The 26,088-nt window shown below is 42.6% G+C and overlaps 1 protein-coding gene across 1 annotated transcript; it reads right to left on the bottom strand.

Annotated features, from left to right (window-relative positions):
* Positions 1 to 5,429: 5,429 nt before the first annotated feature.
* Positions 5,430 to 11,236, bottom strand: cbx7a (chromobox homolog 7a). Its single transcript, XM_050069599.1, has 6 exons — positions 10,914 to 11,236; positions 9,630 to 9,673; positions 9,411 to 9,476; positions 9,197 to 9,263; positions 7,103 to 7,418; positions 5,430 to 7,010 (listed from the first exon to the last, which is right to left on the bottom strand). The coding sequence occupies exons 1-6, from the start codon at positions 10,980 to 10,982 to the stop codon at positions 6,490 to 6,492; spliced, it is 1,083 nt and encodes a 360-aa protein (XP_049925556.1). The 5' UTR covers positions 10,983 to 11,236; the 3' UTR covers positions 5,430 to 6,489.
* Between the last annotated feature and the right edge of the window lie 14,852 nt (positions 11,237 to 26,088).

The following is a 26,088-nucleotide window of genomic DNA, read 5'->3' on the forward strand; positions in this document are numbered from 1 at the left end:
TGTGTCCTGCATGTGGCTGTTTGTCGGAAGTAGAGATTTGGTGAACACAAGGCGCACGACGAATCACAACAGGGCTCACATATAATTGAGGTGAATCACCATGGTAACCTGTTCTGGATAAGATAAAACCCTGCCAACAGCCCGGCCACTGACCAATCAGATCACTGCACAAACTGAGTCATCATTCCTACAGGGACATGAGCACTGACTTATTAGTGACAGGTAATAAAGGCTGATCCAGTTCTCTTATGTGACCATGCTGGGTTTAAAGGGACAGTTCACCCCAAAAATCAAAAATACATATTTTTCCTCTTACCTGTAGTGCTGTTTATCAGCCTAGATTTTTTTTAGGTGTGAGTTGCTGCGTGTTGAAGAAATCAGCTGTAGAGATGTCTGCCGTCTCTCCAATATAATGGAACTAGATGGCACTCGGCTTATATTTAAAAAACTCAGCAGCAATGTCCATCCATCAATCCACCTTCATCCACCTATCTGAAGCGTGGTCATGGGGGCAGCAGGCCAAGCAAAGCGCCCCAGACGTCCCTCTCCCCAGCAACACTTTCCAGCTCCTCCTAGAGGACCCCGAGGCGTTCCCAGGCCAGATGAGATATGTAATCCCTCCAGTATGTCCTGGGTTACCCCGGGGCCTCCTACGAGTGGGACATGCCTGAAACACCTCCAGCGGGACGCGCCCAGGAGGATCCTGATCAGATGCCCGAACCACCTCAGCTCCCCGCGGAGGAAACCACCCCAGCGCCTGCATCTGTGATCTCATTCCCCCTGTCACTACTGAGGTGAGGGACCAGCAAATTGAAAGCCTCACCCTCTGGCCTAGCTCCCTCCCCACCACAACCGTCCGGCGCAGCGCCTGCACCACTGCAGAAGCCACACCAAACCACCGATCCATCCCACGCTCCACTCTACCCCCACCCACGAACAAGACCCCAAGATATCTGAACTCCCTCACGTGAGACAGCAACCCTCCGCCAAGCAGGAGGGGGAAATCCATCGGTCTCCTGCAGAGAACCATGGCCTCAAACCTGGGCGGGGTCAGCGCCTTTAGGTCTGAGCAGCAATGTCTCCTTCCAGAAATCGTGACCTGGTTACTCAAGATAATCCACACTGTGTCACAAATTCATCCAATCAGTCTGTAGGTCATTTCTGATTTGCACAAGCTGCTGGTCCACGAGTGGATACACATTTCTGCACAGTGATTCAGTTTGTGGTTGAAGTTCAGTAGAAAGAAAATAGTTCCTGCATGAAACTGCTCACAACAAGGTCTGTGGATTATCTTAAGTAACCAGGTCATGATTTCTGGAAAGAGACATTGATGTTGAGTTTTTCCAAATGTATTTTTTGGTGCTTTGAGCACCACATGCTGAGTGACATCTAGTTCCATTATATTGGAGAGAAGGCAGACATCTCTACAGCTGATATCTCCAACACTCTGCAACTCACACCAAAACAATCTAGCTTGATTAACAGCACTTACAGTTAAGAGGAAACTAGGATTTCTTTTAATTTGGGGGCTGAACTGTCCCTTTAAAACTGAACTCCTGACAAACAACGGGATAGTTTACCACAATACAAACACACTAAGTGATGATTTGCTGCATTTAAACTTTTCTCTTGATGGTTTTAAACTGTTACTCCCAGCTGTGAATACAATGAGTCAGCTTTGTGATGATAATTTGCAATAAAATGATACTTTATATTATCTTATTTGGGGAAAAAAAACAATCCACATTGAGCTACAAGTGGAACATCTGTGTCCTCTCTGCTTTGGGAGCTGAGACAGTCTTAGTCTACTTTTAACATTGTCAAGTGTGTCACATATTTAAAATAGTTTGTTCATCATGACTAAAAACAAAAACTCACTATACTATTGAACATGTTGAAAATGCCAAACTAACTAATAGCTTTAACCATTGATGGGCGGCCAGGGAAGGCACATATGATCGGCAAACCCCTGGACATGCAAAACGACCACAAAGGCGTGATAAAAGACTTCTCTGTTGTTCTCCTGTGTCTTGCTTGTAAAAGTTTCTACAGTCTGTCCACGGCTTTTTTTCTCTGTATGGAGCACTGAACATCAGCAGGACTACTTTATGAAGCAGGACTGCTAAGTTTCTAACTACTGAGTAAAACTTTTAATTTAATTTAATTTAATCTAATTTTATTTTATTTTATTCAATTTTATTTTATTTTTATTTATTTATTTATTTATTTATTTATTTATTTATTTATTTATTTTGTTTTATTTTATTTTATTTTATTTAAATTTATTTAAATTTATTTATCTTTTTCTTTTTTTTTAATTAAGACAAATAACAAAACAACATATAGCCACACACAGCACAGTACACATATACATATCTGGGGGTCATGTAGTCATGGCTAAGCCTCCCTCCAGCCACCAGTTTAGCATGTCATTAGCATGTTAACTGATTCCCCCGAATAAGTACCATAAAATATACACATATACATTACATACACACACCCACACACATCTCCACAGATGATGTCATGCATAAATGTCATGCATAAAACAAGCAAACATGCTCACACACATACACAAACTCACAAGCATAACACATACACTCAAATGTGCATTAATTAGGAGCATGTACAGAGGTGGGTGAGTTTTTATTTGGACATTAACATTTGCAAATATGTTTTATTTTTTCTGTGAGAAAATTATATTGGTAACATTAAAGTCAAGTTTTAGGGGGAAAAAGAGCCTAACCACCGGTACATACAGTATATTGTGTTTGGATCCACTCCCCTGTGATCACAGCTGGTTTCTATTCCAAAGTCAAAAGAGGCTGAGCAGGAAAAGTACATGCCATTACTGACATGATGCTCACTGATCTTGTGATTTTACAGGATAAACGTGTAATTTTCCCTTTTCCAGCTCAACCAAGATTCCAAATTCCACAGTAGCACGGTTAAATAAGAACTTTATGTCTTCTAAATTATGTTTCTTGTTAGTGACCCTCCTCCCACTCCCACGGCTGCACTTCAGACATACTGAGCCTATGATTCAGACACTATTAAACTTGTGCTTGATGGCGTCACTTTCAGTAATCTGTCTTTCCTGAGAACAACACGTCCTCTAGTGGTGGCACGCAGCACACCATGGCTCACTGTCAAGGCAGTTACAGTGGAGCATAAACACATTCAGCGGTGGGACGTGTTTACTGTGTTGTGACTGTGTATTTTACCACAGCTCTAGAAAAATAGCTGTTTTTAAAAAAATGCATCTTTCAGAATAAAAATTAGTTATGTTTCAGATCATTAGAGTTTCTAAAGGCTGCTCACACAGTAGTAGCAAGTTTCAGAAGCCTCAAAGGTCTTACAAAGTGGAAAACTAAAATGTAATACAAGTGTTACGCAGGCCACTGGATCCCAACCTGGGTGGCCTTTCCCCCACTAGGGGCCGCCAAAGCTTCAGAGGGGTTCATGAGGCCTTCTTACATTTTAAGGGGTGAAAGAAAACTTTTTTAAAGATGTGCATCAGGCCTATGTCTCAACATTTCATTGAAGATCTGCTCAAAATCTAATCAAAATTAATTAAAACTGCAGGTTTGACACAAACTTCCTGCAGATATTACCTTCATGATTTTGGCAATTTATCAGTTCTGTACTGTTATTGTTATGCACTGAATACAATATGAAATATTCATCAAATATGTCATTTACTTTGGGTCCTCTAAGGCAAAAGGTTGGGAACCACTGACATAGGCTATATCACTGTTGATTGTGGTAGTTTTTGTAAAGTGAGGGTAGGCCAAAAAGTATAGTATGTTGAATAAAGTCATAAAAAGTCATAGTATAGCATGTAAAACAAAATTATATGTCAAAAAAAAAAGTCATAGAAAGTGTTGTGAATCCCTCCTGATCTGTGTTCAGTATTCACTCAGTAGTTTGTTCTTGGTGACTTATTCTCCAGTCATTCCAGATCCTGCAATTCCCCCATGCCTGGCCTTCATTCATTCCCTTCACCTGACGTTCCCCGCCCATCTCCTCACCTGCACTCTATCCCCTCATCAGCTCCTCAGTATATATACTAGCCCATTTCCCCTTGTCCTCTGCCAGATTGTCTTAGTTTCTTGCTAGCACCCCAGCCCTTACCTTATCACCTGACGATTGTGTTACTCTGCCTGATTCCCTGGACTCTGATTCCATGCGTCACCCCGGTCGGTGAAGTTTGCTCTTTCTGATTGACCTACTGGTTCTGACCCTTGCCTGTTTGTTGGACTAAACCTTTTGGACATTGAACTGAACTGATTGTTTCTTGTTGTGCTTGTGAGTTGAAATTCAAATTCAAAGTGTGTGACCGTCACAAAAAGTCATAGTATAGTATATTAAAAAAAGTCATAAAAACATCATAGTAGAGGATGTAAAAAAAGTAATAGTAGAGTATGTCATAAAAAGTCATGAAAACGTCATAACATAGTATATCAAAAAAGTCATAAAAAGTTATAGTATAGTATGTCATAACAAGTCATAAAAAGTCATAGTATATGTCAAGAAAGTCATAAAAAAAAGTATAGTATGTCATAAAAAGTCATGAAAACGTCATAACATAGTATATCAAACAAGTCATAGAATGGTATGTCCAAAAAAGTCATAAAAAGTCATAGTATAGTATGTCATAACAAGTCATAAGAAGTCATTGTATAGTATGTCATAACAAGTCATAAAAAGTCATTGTATAGTATGTCGAAAAAAGTCATAAAAACGTAATAGTAGAGTATGTCATAAAAAGTCATGAAAATGTCATAACATAGTATATCAAAAAAGTCGTAGAATGGTATGTCCAAAATAGTCATAACAAGTCATAAAAAGTTATAGTATAGTATGTCGAAAAAAGTCATGAAAGTCATAGTATAGTATGTCAAGAAAGTCATAAAAAAATAAAGTATAGTATGTCATAAAAAGTCATGAAAACGTCATAACATAGTATATCAAAAAAGTCATAGTATTGTATGTCCAAAAAAAGTCATAAAAAGTCATAGTTTAGTATGTCATAACAAGTCATAAAAAGTCATAGTATTGTATGTCAAAAAAGTCATAAAAACATCATAGTATAGTATGTCATAAAAAGTCATAAAAACGTCATAATATAATATTTCAAAAAAGTCATTGAATGGTATGTCCAAAAAGTCATCAAAACATCATAGTAGAGTATGTCATAACAAGTCATAAAAAGTTATAGTATGTCATAAGAAGTCATGAAAAAGTCATAGTTTATCATTAAAAGCCATAATGTCATATGTCATAAAAAGGTCATTGTATCGTATGTCATTTAATTTATTAATTGATTTGAGTTTTCTATGTGTTTTCCTCAATGATGTAAGATGTCCTGATAATTAATGTACATATACCTGCAGTAATCCCACATGATAAATAGGCTCCAGGAGACATTTTTATTTTAGTACATATTTATTGGAAATGCAGTCAAAATAAAAATCCATTTTCAGAGAGAAGACATGTTTGACGATTCATCTTTGTCAGAGAAAGACACATGTAAGTGACATAAGTTAGTTTAGCTTATACAAGTGACATGCAATAAATAATAGCTCACTACAGCCTGACCTATAACGTACATTTGCTTCCATTTGTACACAGCGAAACAGCGGTGGTGTAAACTGATATAGCCTCTTTTGAAACGCACAAAGGCTAGTGAAAAGAGTGGACTATCAATTGGTAATACAAAAATAGAACCAGGTAGCATTTCATACTTGAAAAGTAAAAGGACAGACAGACAGCAAACACAACTTCTTTTTGTGCATCCAGCCTCCTTGAAATGCAGAACTTCATCTAAGCGGCAGGCGTTAATTCTTTCTCTTTGTTTTTTTTGTGTGTGTGTTTTTCTTTTCTCTTTTGTGACAGAAATAAACCTCTTCAACAAACCACAGGACAGGGCTTTGTGCATGTGTGGCATAGACTGACAGGGCATGCAGTTATCTCTGTGCAAATACTGAAAAAGAGCAATTTACAAAACAGTATTTGTAAGAAAGAGGAGCGACTCAAACAGGCCCGGAGAACAGATCTGAGTGTGTGACCGATGTCTGGCTGGAAAGCACTGAGGATAATTGGAAAAAATTAGCTGCATGGAAGTTGTATATGTACTGTTAGGTTTGCTGTCTCAGCATCTGTCTCCCACTCTCTGTAAACCCAGTGACCTCCGGCAACGAAACCTGCCAGAGATCCTCTTAGTACTCTGGATTGCAGAGGATGCTTCGAGGACATTTTTGGGGCCTCAGGCTTCCTATCATACCTAATAAATGAGCCACAATGATAAAATTACCACTCATTTATTTATTTAAAGGCAACAATGTCTTCATTGAACTCAGTAGGAAATGAGTGTAGCTTTGTAAACATGTGGAGTTACATAACATAAACAACTATTTACATATACAAAATGAGTGGCAAGTCTAATTAAGGTTATTTAAATCTCTCCCCATCTCTCTGTCTGGTCATTCAGTAGCCCTTAAAGAAGCCTTCAGCCACTGTCGCTTCCTTAAAAGTCACTGTCAGAGAGTTGATAGTCACTTTTGTAAAAATCACCTTCCCAGGATGTCCTGCCGGGGCGAAAGCAGGCTGACAGCCCGGTGTCGTCGTGGTAACGCTCTGATTGTCGCCACTCACCTCTTCCTCCTTGCCTGCCTCAGTGGTGGAGCAGTCAGCTGCCGTCTCGTTGCTCCCCTGAACGCTCACTATCACCGAGGTTTTGTTGTTGATGGGCTCTAATGTGGGACACTCCGGCTCCACGCCCTTCTCACCTCCATCCCAATCTGACCTGTTGCCCATGGAAACCGCATCTTCTGGTCCGGCCTCAGCCACTGAGGCACTGTCTTTTGATTGGTCGCACGCAAAGGTTTGGTTCTGTTTCTCTTCAGGTATCTCGCCACCTGGTCCGTCAAGCCATGTTTCTATACCTGCTACTGGCATCTCTAAGTCCTGTCGCTCCAGCATGGGCGGGGAGCTGCAATCTGACTGACCTTAAAGTACCAAAAAGAGACATTCTGTTAATTTTCAAAGGTCAAAGGTCATGATCAAGCTGCTGAATTTCTTATTAACTTGTCAAACAAACCATATAAACTATCTTCGCGTCTCTCCTCTGTGGTGCATTCAGACCCATGCTTCTCTTCTTCGCTGGTGCCGCCCCAGTCCTCCTCAACAGGCTCCTCCCTCTTCCTCAGTGGACGGATGGTTTTGTTCGGGGGTCCCTCTGGCCCCCGTTTGGACACCCTCTGCTTTCTCTTTCTCCTGGCTAAGCGACGGTACAGGCTGGCCCGCTCGCCCTGGTCAACATCTGTGCTCATGGAGCGGGTGAGGGAGAGACGCAGTCGAGGCGCGGGCTTCTCCGAGACCTTGTGGGCACTGCGGAGGTCCATGGCAAAGATGTTCTGGGGCAAAGCAAAGATGGCAGGTTAGTACATGAACCGTGAGCACATATACATCTTGTTTGTATTCTATATTTTTCTTACTGTCAACAAATCCCATAAAAAGATCAAAACCAACTATCAACTAATCCTACTAAGTATTGATTGTGTATCAAAGCCTGATTATAGCCTGGTCCTCTGTGCCATAGAGTTCTACTGTTGTCCAAAAAGTCTGCAGTCATACTAGCAGGCACAACTCTGGGACACTGAGCTAGATGCTAACACCATAGCACGCTAACAACCTCACACTGATAATGCTAACATGCTAATATTTAGCAAGTAATATTTACCACCAGATCATTGGAGTAGTGTTGCGAGGGTGTGAGATTTTCATGGTACGATAACCGTCTCAGAAAATATCGAAGTTTTACGGTATCGCAATATTTAACAAGCTACATCAGCTGATCTCAAACAGCCCAATCAACTAATGGATCAGCTCACTGATGGAAGGGAGTCAGCTGATAGATCACATGACTCCTTTCTATGCAACCAATTGGCGAATCTCATTCAGGGCGCCCTATTAAACTGCTCTGGCTTGCCTGCTGTTGTTGCTTCCTCTGCAAGCTGCTTTGCAACCTGCCTCCACCCCAGCTTCTCCTTTTCATGCTGTGTCTGACTGATCAATGTCATTTCTGTTTGTCATCGCTGCTGCTCTGTTCTGTTCCTGGGGGGTCTTTGCTGCTGCTCTCCCTGCCTTCAGCTTTTCATGTAGGCACATGGAAGGGCAGGGGGGTTTGCACTCTCTGCCTCAGGCGTTCCTTGTTTGCACATGGAAGCACAACGAGGTGTACTCTGTGCCTTAGGCTTTCCACGTAGGCGCATGGAAGGGCAGGGGGGTTGCTCTCTCAGCCTCAGGCTTTCCTTGTTTGCATGTGGAAGGGCAGACAGTTGTGCTCTGTGCCTTAGGCTTTCCACGTATGCGCATGGAAGGGCAGGGGGTTGCTCTCTCAGCCTCAGGCTTTCCTTGTTTGCATGTGGAAGGGCAGACAGTTGTGCTCTGTACCTTAGGCTTTCCACGTATGCGCATGGAAGGGCAGGGGGTTGCTCTCTCAGCCTCAGGCTTTCCTCATTTGCACATGGAAGGGCAGAGAGGTGTACTCTTTGTGCCTTAAGGCTTTTTGCTTAAGCCTAGGAAAGGCAGAGGGGCCCAGTACAGAGCCATACCGCCAAATATAATGCTAATGGAAATAAAGTTTTCTTTGACAAAAGTGTTCCTGACTGAAATAGTATAAGTGTAGCCTAATCTGTATCTGAAACTGTGCTTAAATACTGAGTTTAAAGTGAATGAATAGACCTAAAAAACAATCTGAATGTCAATGCTAGCCCTAATATAATGTCTACTGCGGATCTGGAGGGAGATTTCTAAAGAAAAAAAAGTTTTTCTGAGCTTTGGCTGCAGGCGTAAATCTTTTTAACAGAAAACCTGCATTACAAACTGCAGATTTGGGTTTGAAAGGGGTATTACCCGGCAGGCAGGGTCATATGAAAGATGCCATGGTTGTATTTTAGGAAATGAGCTTGACCTTTTAATAGGAACTAAAAGTCAGAATATCTCTGACCTCTGCTTCAATTTTGACACTTCTTGTTTTTAATACACTCAAAATTGCTGTTCCTGTTACGCAACATCCTCAACTGACAACCATTCGTCTTCATAAACAAACCCCTCACTGAGCATTCAGCGTTAGCAGAGAAAGGTATATAACAAAGGCTGGTGAGACAAGAGGAAAGTTAAGTGACGCTACCCGCAGGACGAGCCTCCTGGGTCTGAGACCTTTCCTCCGATAGGCCAGAGCTCTGATCTTCTCCTGACTGGGAGAGAGAAGTAGAAACAGGAAACAGAGAGGCGGGAGGGAGAGGACAGAGACAAAGTGACAAAGAGAAACAGACTGTGAGCAAGAGAACAAAAAAAAAGTGCTTTGCAAGCATAAAAACCAAAAACTCGCCAGGATTACTCACTTCTCTTCGTAGGCCAGGACCAGGCGCGGGTCCAAAATATTGTCCTCTGGTTCCCAAGTACTGTACCTGTCGAGACACACACATTCAGATTATCTATCTATCTATCTATCTATCTTAACAGCATGTGACGCTCAGGTATCAAGAAGCACATTTTGAAAAGGCTACTGAGTTTATATTGAGGGGATGAGGTCACTGGATGATGACTCAAGGCTTACTCACTTCGGGGACCATCCTTGCCATTTGAGCAGATACTCCACGTTACCCTGAGGAGAGACAGAGAGAAGGGGGGGGGGGCGGTCAGAGGAGGTGCAGCAGAGACACATTCCCACAACCTGTGTTTTAAATCTGCTCCAGTGTGATGCAGAAACAGGCTGCTGGGAGCGCGTGAGTGCCAGAGGAAAGCAATGACTGTCACTTTAAAGTGTGGAGGGAGGGAGGGGGGGGGGAGGGGGGGGGGTCATGGACATTTTTCTCCCTTTCAAATGATGTTTTTTTCTGAGGGATGACGTCAATGACAGCGGGGCTGGGCTGCCTCCAAACAGCAGCTTTTCTCCCTCGCATTGGCGGTGACGTGACCGCGCATGGCTTCACCAGCCACTTTCGACAATGCACGAGATCCATCGAGAACATTACACCGGCAGCTCTGATAGGTGGGGCCTCGGGAACATGTAAACAACGTGGGGTTGCGCAACGTTCAACCAGCAGTGAGCCTGGGAGAATGATGACAGTCACCCAGAGAGGAAGAACAACTATATCAATCCCCGGAGAGCGCGAGCTGTTTATTATGAGGACAGCAGCCGCGCGTGTAGTTGCAACATGTCATTATGTCGTAATAAACTTTACCACAGCCTATTATTATTATTATTATTATTATTATGATCATTATTGTTGTTATTATGACACGCAGGTGATGTCGCACTGCACTTTCCAATTATTTTGCATCACAGAATAAAATGTGCGTGCACATGCTGCGACACATGCCGCTCAATTTCTCTCCTGTGGCGATACTCTGTTACGGTTCAGAGTCAGCACCTCCACTGTGAATCAATGGGTCACCATAACGCAGCATTCAGTGACATTACGCAGCAGTTTCACGCCGACACTCCGCCGCTCGCTGCTGGCGTAACTTATATCAACTGCGCAGCTCCCCGCACACACACCGGACCCGATTTCAGACACACACCCCCTTTTTGCATTTTACTACAGCTGCGTAGGCTCCCTCAAAAACACGTACATGCTGCAGCATCTCAGCTGCTGCACAGGAAGGTTACAGGATGCGACCCGCTGACAGGCTGTGGAACAGTGTTAAACTTTGGCGCAGTTAATTTAAAAAACAGTCGGAGCATCTCTCTTGCGTAAAGTATAGGCAAAGTGCGTAGCCTAGTTTTTGTTGTGCACGAGGACAGCGGATGGCACACTGAACATACTGTTCCGACCGGGTAAAAACACAGGAAAATAAGTTATGTAAGTTATATGAAGTGTGTTACAAGTCGCACTTCTTACCTTCCTCACTCTCTTCTTTGTTATTGACTCAACAGCAAACACTTGGTCTCCGATAGATGACAGCTCCATCTCCGCGCGCTGATACACACGCTCCAAAACAAGACGCAAACTGGCTCTCGCTGTTGTTGTCGAAATAAAAATTGTTTAAAATAAAAAGAACAGAGAGGACAAAATGATCTGAAAGTGTCCCTGCAGCTGCTGGATGTCCGTGTGAACACTTGCTGTGAGCGCTGAGTCTCTGCGCTCCTCTCACTCCAAACTCCAGCTAGGCTACCTGCCTCCCTCACTTTTCTATTAAAATCTGCGACACATCAACACAGGACAACGCTGCTTTAAGTCGGGCGCGCCGCCTTTCCATTGCGTAGGGCCGAGCCCCCAGTGTGCGTGCCCGCGCCCGCGGGGACGCGCACGCAAATTGGAGCAGAGTGCAGAAGAGGGACAGAGGAGGAGGGGGGGGGGGAGGGTCAAAGCGACAAGGTTACGTGAAACTAAAGTTAGGGGAAGGAGTGGGAGCGCATAATGGGCGATTTCACAACATTTCCAAAGAAAAATATAACAAGTTGAAGATTTACTGTGCAGGAAAAAAAATAAACAATGTATACACTCACACAACAATAATCCCTCTCAGTCATCCCTTATGACCCACAAGAAGTGTGTGGTGGTGTATTTATCTGCCTGTATTTCCTTTTTCATTTGCTTTGTTTGGGACATTCCTGGATATAGGTGAGGTAAAAAGGTAGCCACCAGGTGCCAAACATAAGCAGCACATGTCCAAGAGGAGGCTTAGAAGACTGTGGACACTGCGGACAAATGTAAATATAGCCAGGCAAAATGCCAAGTGGCAAAGCTTGTTCCAAAATAAAAGTGAATCTGGCGATCTGACTGTGACATCTGTCACCCCATTGATTGCTAGGGTTGATTCAGCTGATCTAGCTGGCTAGGCGGGTGTCCCCTTCCTCCCTCACTGCTCCATGTGTGTCCCTCTCGAAGCCCTGTGCTCGGTCAATGGGGACGAGGTCCCCCTCGGTTGGCGACTATCCATCGATGTACCAGTAGCTGCGCTCCCCTGCTAAAATCTCCAAACAAGCTCAAGAGTGAATCCAGGCTTGACTTTCACTTTCACTTTTGCTGGTGAGTCTATTTACAAGCAGGTGGCAACTTCCGGGGTTTACAAATTAAGCCAATGAGCAAGTGCCAAAAACTGCAGTTTATTGAATGGCCACTTGAGGCTGGCTCCAAGAGTGAGTCAATCCAACACATTCCCACTCTGACCCTGTCACATGTCGATGTTGGGTCATGGACTTTCCACATTGACGTGATGTGTAAGGTACCCTGGGTGTGTTGGTTGTTGATGTTCTGGGACACTGTGTCAACTTCAGCCTGTTACATGCATTATCTGTTTTCAAAATACACTCCACATTCACAGGAAATTTACCGTTTACATACAGTGTCTTTCAAAATAAACGCAATACGCCAGTACAACACTGCGGATTGACGTGTTTTTTCCTTCAACATCAAAGGCACATTGTCAGGTTTAGGAAAAAAATAACAGGGCTTGGCTTTAGAATCTTACAGGAAGTGAAGACCGGCTTCCTGGCTGAAAGTTGGTGTTTGCTGGACCCATCCACCACCCCTCTTGCACGCCTCACTAACGTTGTTGTCCAGCTGCATGTCCCCCTGATGCCAGCGGGCGCATTTACACAATAATGGCAACCTGCCATGTATCATGCCAATGTGAAAGGATGGTTTTTTTCGTCAGTGTTTGATGCTGGAAGTGCCCAAGCGCCAATATTCGACAACTTTGGAGTGAGACTGGGTTGGTAAATCTCCACAGACGCCCATGTTAAAGGCACCCAGGAGGCATCCTGATCAGATGCCTGAACCAAGTCAACCAACCCCTTTTGATGAAAAGGAGCAGCGGCTCTACTCCGAGCTCCTTACTCTATCTCTAAGGCAGAGCCCAGCCACCCCACAGAGGAAACTCATTTCAGCCGCTTGTATACGCAACCTCATTCTTTCGGTCACTACCAAGAGCTCATGACCATAGGTGAGGGTTGGGACATCAATGGACCAGTAAATCGAAAGCTTCTGCATCACTGAAGACACCGCACCAAACCGCTGATCCATCTCATGCTACCTTCTACCCTCACTCGTGAACAAGGCCCTGAGATACTTTAACTCCTTTGCTTGAGGCAGTAACTCTCTCCCAACCGGCAGAGAACCATGGCCCCAGAATTGGAGGCGCTGACTCTCATCTACATCCACCGCCACCGCAGTCTACAAGTCAGATCCACCCCTTACTCCTTGACAGCTCCACCCTCTCGCCCAATCCTGGCTCCAAAAAAACGGTGACGGCCGAAATGCAGAACTCGGGGCTTCAAAACGGCACTCCATAAACCAGTGCTGGACTCAACCTCTGACTTCCAAAGCAAAAAGAACACAGCAAAACTCTCTGCTATATGGCAAATACACTCCCAAAATCGGCAGACTGTTCCTTTAACTAACACAACATCTCACTCCAATTGTAGCCTAAAAATAGGACAACTATGACTGATATGAAGGCATCTGCTCTTTCACAGGTGTAATACAGTCAATTAAATGAAGTTGTGCAGTTAAAACACTGAACTCCAGCCTGAGCATGCAACAGAGTGTGAGCTTGTGTATTTTTATGTAACAGTAGTAAAGGCAGGAAAGATCAGAATCTGCAATAGAAATGAAAGCTTTGCTTCACTCTGTGGTGGAGATGTTCACCCCTCCAGCCCTGTTTGATCCAAATATGGAACTAAACAGCTAAACATGTACTGAAAGCCTTAATTTTACATCCAGAATGCTAAGCAACATCTCTGCAGAGAGGAGGGCTGGAGATAAAGTCGAGTACAACACAGAAGGAAGATCTCAGTGATGATAATGACCGCTGATATGTTGCAGCTAACATTTATTATATAATCATTAGAGGACTGACTCTTGTTCAGTGACATGGTCACAGCCTCTGATCACACACACACACAAACACTTACCTAACTTCATACCTGAGCGTGTACTCGTCCAGCCCCCAGGTGGGGACAGCTCATGAAGGTAAAGTGAGTGCTGTGGAAAAAAGGCCCAGAGCCAATTTCCTATTATCTTTCATTGAGGCTGGTGTGGATCAGTTTACAGTAAAACTCTCTGTAACTACACACACACACACACACACAAACATACACACGGTCCATGGTCTCTCTGCACCTGGAACACTTGCATCACTTACGGGCATTGGGTGTCATGGCAACTGTATCTCAGGCAACCACTGAAAAGCTGGATGATGATGATGATGATGATGATGAGACAGCAGGAAGAGTTGATGAACAGCTCAGAGCTGAAGAGTGATCCACCTCAGCTGACCCAACTGTGACCTCTGACCCTCGAATTCTGAGATCATATAAACAGCCAGACCAGAAAACCCTGTGATAATTACATATTATTCTTAAGTTGATAAATATTTTAACATTTGAAGTATTTTGTGGAGTATAATCACTTTATAGTGACCCAATGATGTTTGTGTCTGCAACTGGAATTTGGCCAGTTTATTCGTCACCAGACACAGCCTGACTTATTTCTTTCAGTGTACTAAGTTTCGGCTGATGTTGGGCCAGGTTACTTTCGATAATGGCCCAGTCAGTGTTTATGTGCACAGTTACGTTGAACTATGGTATTTGCATGACTAGGGCATTTAATTGGACTACTGTCCGTGTCCCAGTTTACAGGCTCGGGAGGGCACTTGATTTATTGACCGAAGTATGTCCAACTCCGCTATGATACATGGCAATGTGCCCCCTTTCAGCTTGTTAGTATTGTAAAAATCCAGGAAGTAAACTAAACGTTGAAGAAGAGTACACTTGCAAGATAAATGTGACACTTTCTAATGTCACAACGGAGGGACAACTACGCAGGTTGATTTTAGCGCTGCTCATCGTGGACTATATTGCTGTCATTGTTCATTTGCATCGAGGTTGGAGCACGTTCTCACCACAAACGAACCGCACTAGAGTTCGTTTGTAACCAGACCGAGACCACCTCTTCAAGAAGGTCTCAGTCCGGTTGTTTTGGTGAACACCTGAGTGCGATTGCTGTGTTCACACCTGCCCAAACGAACCACACTTAGGGGGTAAACAAACTTGAGTTCGATTGAACCGAACCAAACAGGGCAGGTGTGAAAGCAGCATATGATTAAAAAGTCTGGAGGCGTCTACAGTTGTTCTGGTGAGGTTAGATATAGCAAGAGTGACAACTATGATTATTTTCATCATCAATCTTGCATTTATTTTCTCAATTATTTGCTAATTCTTTAGTATATAAATGACAGAAAACAGTAAGAACCTTCTCACATATTCCAAAGCCCAGGCTGACCTACTAAAATTATCCTTGCAACAGTCCAAAACCTCTCATTTAATCAGTTTTTTAGCGTCTCATGATCACAGAATACCAAGAGAACCAGAAATACTAACAATATGTGGGAGTGATCAACACGTTGCTATTTTTGCTTAAAAAAAACTTTCAGTACTTCATAAACAAATGCATTTTCATTTTCATTTAAACCTTACCAGTAAAAACAGAACTGAAAGTGAAACTACCTATGCTCTATTCAAAACCAGACTCCAAAACTTTTTTTTTTTCTTCTTTTACTTTGTCTTTTCTTTTGCAAACGTGCATGTGTTGGAGAAGTGCTGAGCATACGACTGGATAAAAGAGACTTGGATTATGCTGCACAAGTTGTGTGTGAGTTAGCAAACAGATGTTTTGATGTAGTTTTGCTGTTGTTCCACGTGGCCCACAATAAATCAAATAATCGATTTACGAGGAAGCATGCAAGAAAAACAAGGTTTTCTTTACGAATGTTCATTTTGTGGGTGAAGTATCTCTTTAAAACTGTACTCCAGTGATCCAGTCTGTCACTTCCAGAAAGTGGTTGGACTTGTAGAGACAGATAACATAAATTGATTCAGCAGAGGCCAAGATATACCGGCTTTTAATCCCTGGGGTGGGACAGTCTCCAAAACCTACAAATCCTACATTTCCCGAAAGGAAACTGGATAGTGTCTTTCATTACATCCTCCAAACCTTGTAAAAAACCCATCTTTCAAATATCCAGCCAAGTCTCACTCTCAGACAGTCAAAACACACTGCTTGTCAGTGGCCCTCGGTGCCGCACAATGCACCTTTCAACGTCTATATGAGATGAGCTTTTAACCAACCCCAATGTAAACCCATCCATGTCATTAATAGTTGGTCAAAGTGATAGACGTGGTGTAAAGGGTGAGAAAGCCTGCTTGGGGCGGGTGTGAGGGGTCCAACAAGCACAGGACTTTGACCCATGTGATGTTTGTGTCCCATGTGAAACTAACAATTAACATTGGATTAATTTGTCACGTCAGCCATAAGTGTCGTGAGTCAGCTCACAGCTAATATCAACCATGATCTTTTCCTAAACTTAACCACGACCCCCTACGTCAAGATACAACACAAAAAGCTGCCCCAGTGTCACTGTAGTGACGCCAGGGGCTTTTGCCCAAACATCAAAATGTGATGAGTAGGGATGTGGACATGTTGAATCTTCACACGTCAAGTCCGTAACACAGTTTCTGTTAAAACTTTCTCATACTGCAATCCCTTGCAAGATGGAAGTCTATAATTTCAAGTCGGTATTCCTGACTTCTGATCTCACTGCGTCCCAGTGCATCTGCCCAGGAAAACATATAGCAAGTCTCTGCGCTTCACAAGCATCGACAGAGGCATCAATTACCGAAATAAAGCAAGATTCGGAATTGGGTATCCACCCCTTTATTGCCATTAGACTGCTGCAATGGTCTGCCCACGGGACTCTCAAAAAAAAAAGCTCCTCAGCAACTATAACTTATTCAGAACACTGTCACCAACGTCTTGAAGAAAACTAAGAAGTATGACCTTTTAACACCAGTCCTAAAATCCTTACACTGGCTGCCAGTCACTCAGAGACCAGACTTCAAAATCTTGTTGCTTGTCTACATATCACTCATGTGCTTGCGCCATATGAACCTCCAAAACCTCAAAGGACATCTGGATAAAAAGCAAAAAACTTTCCTGTTTTACACTGCATACTCTACCTGTTAATTGTTTCTAATTGATTTACTTGTGCATCTAAATATGGGAGTATTTAACGTGACCTTTTAATTATTTTAGTTTCTGCACAAGCTTACTTCAAACATGTCGTACCTCTTCTATCACTTGCTTGTACTTAAAGCACACTGAATTGCCGTGGTGTATGAAATGTGCCATACAAATAAAGTTGCCTTGCCTTACCACAGAAACGGCGTGTAAACTAAGTCAACAGTTTTGCTCGTCTTAGCTCGGTAAAATAAGATGCAACAGCTGCCAAGCGTAATAACATAAACCACCATATGACCAGTGGTCTGAAGTTGTTTTGTCTGCAACGTCCAAAAACGGTTTCATCTTGTCGCGAACCTTCGATCTGAACTGGACTTTAGTCTCAAGCCCACACTGAGACGACCCTGATGACATCACTGTGACAACATCAGGGTTATTTGCTCTGATTTTTTTTTTTTTTATTGAGCTCTCTTTTGAGGCACAAATGCAAAGATTTCACAGGCTGAGATTTCGAGTAAACTGCACTCCATGTGTAAAACTTGCAGACAGCCCCTTTAATTTTCTGCTGTAATGCCCCTTTAATATTCACAGAAGTGTTTTCAGACTCCTGCAGCAGAGTTTGTTGATCTCATTGTGTTTTAACGTCCTTAAATATGTGACCATGGGCTGCAGAGATTTTGCACAGTGTTGCTGTGTGATGCTGATCTGATGTCTCCGGTAACGTCTCGCGCTGATCTCATTGTGTTTAATGGTGTATTTCTCCTGCATGATGATCCTATAGGGAGCTGCGTTACCGTATCACTTTAAAAACTGTAATGCGGGAACAAAACGGCTCTGTTCCCGTAAGGAGGAGGTTATCGCAGCAATTCAGAAAAGAAACACGGCGATCACATGACTCGTTATCTGCCCGGATACTAGTGTGGCGGAGTCGGGAGCCGAGGATGGAGCGGCAAAAACAACACGGCAGGACGATCGCTCCCACCCACATGTTATGACTCACGCATGACTCACCAAACGTGACGGTAAGGAGATCAGCGCCACTTCTCTGGAATAACAACAGAGGAAAAACACAGAGGGAGAACTTGCAGCCGTGTACCGGGAATCCATGCGTTTCTGATTTACTTCCCTTTGTCCAAACCCTGTGCACCCCTGAGGGCTCCACTTCATTTGTTACAGAGGCAGCACTGCTGGGAAATATCAAACCCATCAAACCTGCAGTGAAACATGAAGCTGCACAAACTTTGTCTGACAGGAGGCTGCTAATGATCCACACATATTTTTTTAGGAAACAATTTATGCAACAGATATTAAAGGGGGGCTCTGGTGTTTTTTAACCTGGACCCTTTTCCCCATGTTTGGTGTCTAAAGCCCCGTTCCCTCCAAACACTTTTGGTATGTTGCCTTTGGAACCCCTTAGAAATGATACCTAGACCCTAAACAGTACCCTAAAATGTAGGCGGGGTTGTTGTCACTCACTGCCCCATCAAGCACCCATTGTGCACAGATGGAAGTCTGCACCTTGTTTATCGCCCACAGAACGGAGTTGCACACCGACATTTTCACAACAAAATTAAACAGGCTGCAGTGAGAGTCTCTCTCCATGGGATATTTAAAAATAGCATGTTTGTGCATTTAGTCCTTCTCAGGCAAGCTCAGGGGTTTAGTGTTGCTAGAGTGAGGATTAGGATATATGCTGTTCACATAACAAAATTAGTGTACATAAATACTTTAAGATCCACTCATTACTAAAAGTGTCTGTCATATAAAAACTAAAGTGATGGTCAAAGTTGTCACCTCCGCTTGGTTCTGCGCATTCTTTGCTCCGCTCCACTCCATCATAAATTTTACCCTGCTCCACTCGCTCACCACTCCGCTCAAAAAAACTGCGTCGTACTACCCTAACCTGTAATCTTCTATTCACAAATAAAACATGAGCTTGGTAGATTCTCCCCTCTCCCTGCAGTTAGGGACCGTTCTCCAAGGTACTGCTGCTTCTCTTCTCAGTTTCTTTTCTGAAGTACACAGTAAACTCCATAGTTTTGAAAGAAAATAGTGTGGGTGTGCGCAGGTGCAAAGATGCATTCTGCATGGGGCATGAGCGAAATTGGAGCGAGAGATAAGGCTCCGCTCCACCTTTTTAAAAAAATAGCCGCTCCTCGCTCAACACAAAATCCTTCCGCTCCCCGCTTCGCTCCGCTCACATGCTGTGGTTATCACAGTGAAATTTAAGGTGTGTTGATGAATTCACATTGTCAACTCATGCATTGAGTAACGTTACAAGTGAACGTTCCACCTTAAAAGCCGCCGGCAGTCGGCCCAGTGAATTATTTTTCTCAGACTCCAGCTGCTGTGAGAGGCAGCAAAACATCCTTTCATTTTATAGTTACAGTTTACTAATAAAACTCTCCACAGTATGAACAGTGGTTACATGAGCCTCAAAACCAGACACAACTCAGCCCTGAGCAGAGTGACCGTCCTCTACTGACCAATCAGACTTCAGTGTTCACAGCTCCACCTTTTAGTACCAGATCTGTGTACTGCTCACAAGGTCTGCTGACCATAGCCCCATTTCCACCGAGCAGTACGGTACATTTCAGTTCAGTTTTCTTTTTTTTTTTCGTTTCCACTGTGAAAAGTTGTGGATGGTACCAATGGATCCGTTCTGTCCCGTCCCCATGTTTGGCCCCCCCTCTGTTGGGGTACCTAGCACACAGATCTGGTACTAAAAGGTGGAGCTGTGAACACTGCAGTCTGATTGGTCAGTAGAGGACGGTCACTCTGCTCAGGGCTGAGTTGTGTCTGGTTTTGAGGCTCATGTAACCACTGTTCATACTGTGGAGAGTTTTATTAGTGAACTGTCACTATAAAATGAAATTGCCACCTCTCACAGCAGCTGGAGTCTGAGAAAAAATAATCTAATTTACTGGGCCGACTGCCGGCGACTTTTAAGGTGTAACCTTAACTTGTGACGTTGGACTTCCGGTTATGGCGGCGCGTTGAGTAGTCTTGGATACACTTGCTCCGTTGCTAAATCTGAAATTAATACTACTTAAACAATCTTATTCTGCATAAAAAATGCCACGAAAGGTGTGTATCGACTTGCAACAGGTGAATATACTGAAGAAAGGAAGCAAAGATCAAAATAAGGCAAGTGAAGGAGGTTTTAAGGTAACAGGGAAGTGGTGCAAGCCCTTTGCAGACTGATAACACTGACGACGCAAAGAGCATTGAAAGTCCCTACAATTCGGACATTATAAAGGCCATACAATCCTTCAAACAAGATTTTCATACTGAAATGTGTGGTGTATTATCAGTAATTAAAAACGTTCAAACTTGTAATGTTACTCAATCCATGAGTTGACGACATGAATCCATCAGCACACCTCAAATTTCACTGTGACAACTGTGACCATTACTTTAGTTTTTATATGACAGACATTTTTAGTAATGAGTGGATCTTCAAGACTTTATATATATAAATTTCAACTGGGACGGCATATATTCTAATCCTCTCATGGAGAAAAAGAAAAAGCGTCGCTGAGTGTTGTTCCTGTGGGCTCCAGCGACACCAAACTCCCAAGCTTGCCTGAGATTTTGTTCTGAAAAGGTCGGCATGCAGCCTCGTTCTGTGGACGATAAACGAGGTGCAGACCTCCATGTCACCGGAAATACAGTGAGTGCTGGACAGAGCAGTGAGTGACAACAGTCATTCCCCCCTACATATTATGACTCACACATGACTCACCCAACGTGATGGTAAGAAGATCACCTCCCCTTCTCTCAAATATCAATAGAGGAAAAAAACAGAAGGGTAACCTGCAGCCGTGTACCGGGAATCCATGCGTTTCTGATTTACTTCTATTTGTCCTAACCCTCTGCACCCCTGAGGGCTCGCACTTTATTTGCTTAGCCCATGACAGAGACAGAGCAGTGAGTGACAACAACCCCGCCCACATTTAAGAGTACTGTTTGCAGTGGAAACCCTAGGGTCTAGGTCCCATGTCTGAAGGGTTACTTTTGGTTTCAAAGATACCATACTGAAAGTGTTTGGTGAAAATGGGGCTTTAGCATTTCCACTGCAAACGGTACCCTTAAATGCGGGCGGGGTTGTTGTCACTCGCTGCTTCGTCAAGCACCTGCTGTATTTCCTCATCAGCGGTGACACAGAGGGAAGTCTGCACCTCGTTTATCGTCCACAGAACGAGGCTGCACGCCGAGTATTAACTCAATAAAACTACCACTAAAACTTTTCCATGACTTTTCAAGGACCTGTAAAAAAATTTCGAGTCCATTTTATAATGTATAAATAACAGAACTGTATACTGTACTTGACTCCAAATGTTAATGATAATTATTATGTTCATATTCACTTTAAATGCTTCAAACGACAAGTACAGTCATACAAACACTTACTACATATCCAGTAGTGTGACAAACAATGCAGCAACATAAGACTGGAGGCATGCGCTTTTAAAGTCTTGAAAGTTAGTGGACGTGGAAGGTTATCTACAGAAGATAAATGTAATAATTAATTTTCCAAAACTTTCAGTCATTCTTACTAATCTCTTGACTATTCCAGGCCTGGAAAATGAGATTGTGAAGTTTCATGACTTCTCCAGGTTTTCCATGACCTTGGGAACCCTGATTAATGACAAAATCATCATTGACACTTCATTCCATAAAAATTATGAGCAATAGAGTGGAATGACAAAGGAAGAGAATATTGAACACACTTGGCTGAGAGGCTTTTGTTTGAAATGCCACCTTCAAGATTCTGATCTCTCAAGAAACTGATCTCTCACAATGTTCAGATTGGATTTCGGCTGATTCTTCCACTCAGACAGTCTTTAAATCCTGAAGAGTTTGGGGGGCTGCTTGTGAATCCTGAGCAAGAAATAACCGTTTCAAAACTTCAACAGTTAGTGTCCTTGGCTCCCAAACTCTCCCTTAGTGTTGTTAAAAGAAATACTGATGTAACACAGTGGTAAACACACCCCTGTCCAAACTTTTTGTAACGTGTAACAGGCATTACATTTAAAATGAGTGTATATTTCTAAAATATAAGTTTCAGTGTGATCATTAAATATTGTCTTTGTGCTGTGTTAAACTGCATGTAGGCCGACAAGGAATTACGAATTACAGCGTTCTGTTTTTATTTATGTTTTACACAGCGGCACAACTTTTTTAGAATCAGGGTTGTACATAAAAGTTATTGAAATCAATCCAGCCTATGTACGTGACAACTGAATAGCTCTGCAATGCATTAAGAAAATTGCCTGCATCTAAACTACCATAATGTTTTTCTTTACAAAATACTAAAGTATAAAACAGTAAAGCCTCTCGGTAATCTTTATGGCCTTGTCGCTGTCTCAAGGAAATTTCTCTGTCCCTTGAAGAGAGTATTTTCGAGTTTTTCTTGCTTCTTTACCTGCATTGTGTGGTTTCATTATTCACGTCGCCTGTTCGTCTTTTACGTAGATTACATTGACAAATTACTCTTATTGGCTATTTGCTTATGGGGCTTTTGGTTGCACTTGCAGATCTTTGAGACAGGATCGAGACATCTTTAATTGTAATTATGAGCGTCTTACATTACAGAGAGGACCCTACAAAGATTGATGCGTTCCTCAGTACCTTTCGCTTCAGTTTTTTTTGTGTCTGGCAACCAAGAAGTCTCATTCTGAAATTTCACGAGAGGTGACTTGTTGCTTGAAGAAAATGGTGGGAACCTAAGTGAGAGTTGGAGAGAGGAGTGCTGATAATAGTTTGTTGTGTTGGAACACTGTGAGGTTTCAGAAAGAGACTTCTCTTTTAGCGAGACACAAAATAGAAGAGATCGAAAAGCAGCGTAAATCAGCGTAAACTGACGGTGGCACTCAGGTTGCATTGTAGGCTGTTTCACTTCCGCCTTCTTCCTCAACATTTCAAAAACTGTTGTTGGTATTAGTCACCTAAAAATATGGAAAATATGGTGCAGGTTGAGAAATACTGGAGTTCCCCTTTAACATATAACATTTGGTATCAGTTACACCCACACAATGTGCATGTCTGCAGTCAATCAGGACCAGCGGTGGAAAGTTTTGAGGTATTCCCATTTATGCTAATTTATACTTGAACTGCACCGCAGACTTTTTACTCTACAACACTTATTTGACAGCTGTGCTTACTGGAAAGTTTGCAGATTACAATTTCACACACAAAACATTTGATTATTATATAGAATATGTTATAAACTACTAATCAGTGGTGGAAACTGCCAACAATTTGCTCAGCTGGTGCAGTAAACTGCTACTTAACAGTAGTGACATAATAAGTACTTCTGCTAATGCTTTTGTACTTCTGGAGTAGAATTGAATGCTGGACTTTTACTTGTAATGAAGTATTTCTACAGTGTGGTAGTGTGCTACTTTTACTTAAAGGGGTAGTTCAATTTTTTTTGAGTGGGGTTATATGGGGTATTTATCCATAGGCAGCATATTACATGCAGTAGATGTAAGTCAGTACGGCCCCAGTTTGGAGAAGCAGGCTGGAGCCCGACACGGCAGCTAGGCAATGTATTGCTGTGGATGGGGGCCATCAACAAAACTCTTTTTAGCCACCTAAAAAACCCAATATGAGTTCAAGTGTACACTATATTGAGAGTATTGACACTAATTTACTTTTCTGTCAGACAAACTGTGCCAACGGGAAAGGCATTTCCGGCTTCAGTTCCCCATCTCTGCTCTTGTAAAAGCCGCCAGACTCCATTGACAAAAACAGTGATTTTACCTTGTTGAACACAAGAGCTGCTGGTCTACCTCTGCTCTGATAAGTTAGTTAGTTGGTGTTATTTTATGACTTTGGTGAATGTGAACTAACCCTTTTAAAAGCAAAAGTCAAGCAACAACACAAACACAGTAACTAAACGAGGCAGCGGTAGACCCGCAGCCACTTTGTCTAGCAATGTTAAATTAGAGTTTTTCTTAATGGAGTCTGGCTTTGAAGAAAGCGACAAAACGGCTTCATTTTACTGTTGGAAATCAACGTCTGACGTTAAGGCTGCTCTCAGACCTAGAGTTGTCTTGCTTTGGTCCGAATCAGGGACTAATTTTGTACAAAGTTGTATAATTGCCTAGAGTTGGTTCCTGTTCTCACGACAGCATTTACAAGCGGACCAGTTAAAATGCCTTGTGCGGGAAAGCTGTTCTTGATTGGTCAAAAATTCAGGAAGTAAAGCAAACGTTGAAGAAGAGTACACTTGCAAGATAAATGTGACACTTTCTAATGTCACAATGGAGGGACAACTACGCAGGTTGATTTTAGCGCTGCTCATCGTGGACTATATTGCTGTCATTGTTCATTTTAGTCAAACCATACAGTTTGAAAACGAGGCGCGGCTCCAACTAGAAAACAATGTTTTGATGCATTGGATGTGCTGAATGTGCATATTAAGGCAGTACAGGAGGAGGTGCACATTAATAATCCTCCAGGACTGTAACATGCTCATGTTTAACCCAAACAATGTGTTATGAGACTGCAGTTGGTTCAGATCCAGGTCGGAACACCTTCTCACCACAAACCAACCGCACCAGAGTTCATTTGTAACCAGACTGAGACCACCTCATCAAGAAGGTCCTGGTCTGGTTGTTTTGGTGCACACCTGAGTGTGATTGCTGTGTTCACACCTGCCCAAACGAACCGCACTGAGGGGGCAAACGAACTTGAGTTCAGTTGAACTGAGCCAAACAAGGCAGGTGTGAAAGCACCCTAAGGTAAAGCAGTGAAAGAGTTTTCTGTTTGCGTCTGTGTTTCATGTTATTTGTTCATGTTTTATCTGCTTCCTGTTTTATTTTGTAGATTCTCTCGTGTCGTGTCTGATTTTACTTCCTGTCTTTGTGCATTTTCCCGCTTGTTTTCTGTCACACCTGTCTCGTTAGTCCTTCCCTGTTCCCAGAGTCTTCCCTTCACACCTGTTCTGTATTAGTCGTTTGCTCCATCCTAGTGTTCCTCTCCACACCCTTGCTGTCAGCCAATCCCCATTTCCCTCCTTTTGCTTGTATCCACCTACTCCAGCTGTGTCTCGTTCTTGTCATTAGTTTTCTGTGTATATATACCTGTGTGTTTCCCTTTGTTCTTTGTCAGTTTGTCTGTGGTCATCCCTGTGTTCTTGATGTCGTCCATGCTCCGTATCATGTCTTGGTTTTTCAGTTTATTTTTTGTTCTGCTTTCATTTGGACTTTGTTACCTGCTGTATCTGGATGTTAACCAGCCTGGTAGTCTGCATTTGGGTCCTTCCTGAACCGACACGTGACAGAAATTACTCTCAATACAGCATGCACTTAAACTGATATTTAATTTTTTAGGTGGCTAAAATACGTTTTGTTGCTGACCCCGCCACAGCAGTAGATTGCTTAGCTTCCATGTTGGACTCCAGCCTGCTTCTCCAAACTGGGGGCGTCAGCCGACATGGACTGATGTAATATAGATGTAATATTCTGTCTATGGATAAGTACCTCATACAGCCCCACTTAATAAGAACCTAACTGTCCCTTTAAGGAAATGATCTAAGTATTTCTTCTACCACTGGTCAGGACAGAAAATCTGCTCATATAAGCACTATTTCTTTCTCCATTTTGCACAAACTAAACTCTTTAATGATGTAATGTAACACTCTTTACTTGAATATGTTTGGCAAAATGCATTCGGGATAAAAGTTGTATATTATAATCTCACTATGTTTATTATATTATGTATAGTAGCAAGAAAGTTTCCAAAGTTTAGCTGGCTCAAAGTTGAAGACTCGAGATAAAAATCTAAATCTGTGGAACCAAAGCTCATAACATCAACCTCTGTTATGACTGTAAAGATATAAATTACCATTGAAGGTAACAGCACTTTCATGATGATTAGCATTCATCAATATTATTATAGAAATCTTTGATACTTACAACTCCACACACTATCAAGAGAGGAGACCTTGAAGAATCAGGAAATGTAAATAACCTGGGTGCTGTTGAAGATGTTAAGTGGTGGTGTAAATGATAAAAAAAACAAAATCACACCTTTAATTATTAAG

Source organism: Epinephelus moara, chromosome 18 (assembly GCF_006386435.1).
Source record: "Epinephelus moara isolate mb chromosome 18, YSFRI_EMoa_1.0, whole genome shotgun sequence".
In the NCBI taxonomy this organism is placed as follows: Eukaryota; Metazoa; Chordata; class Actinopteri; order Perciformes; family Serranidae; genus Epinephelus; species Epinephelus moara.

What these genes read in the sequence shown, in the direction of transcription:
- cbx7a (XM_050069599.1), bottom strand. Translation starts at nt 10,982, where the DNA reads ATGGAGCTGTCATCTATCGGAGACCAAGTGTTTGCTGTTGAGTCAATA. An exon ending in TGGCAAGGATGGTCCCCGAA is followed by an intron (nt 9,477 to 9,629) that starts GTGAGTAAGCCT and finishes GTGTCTCGACAG; the next exon opens with GTACAGTACTTGGGAACCAG. An exon ending in GTCCTGGCCTACGAAGAGAA is followed by an intron (nt 9,264 to 9,410) that starts GTGAGTAATCCT and finishes TCTCTCTCCCAG; the next exon opens with TCAGGAGAAGATCAGAGCTC.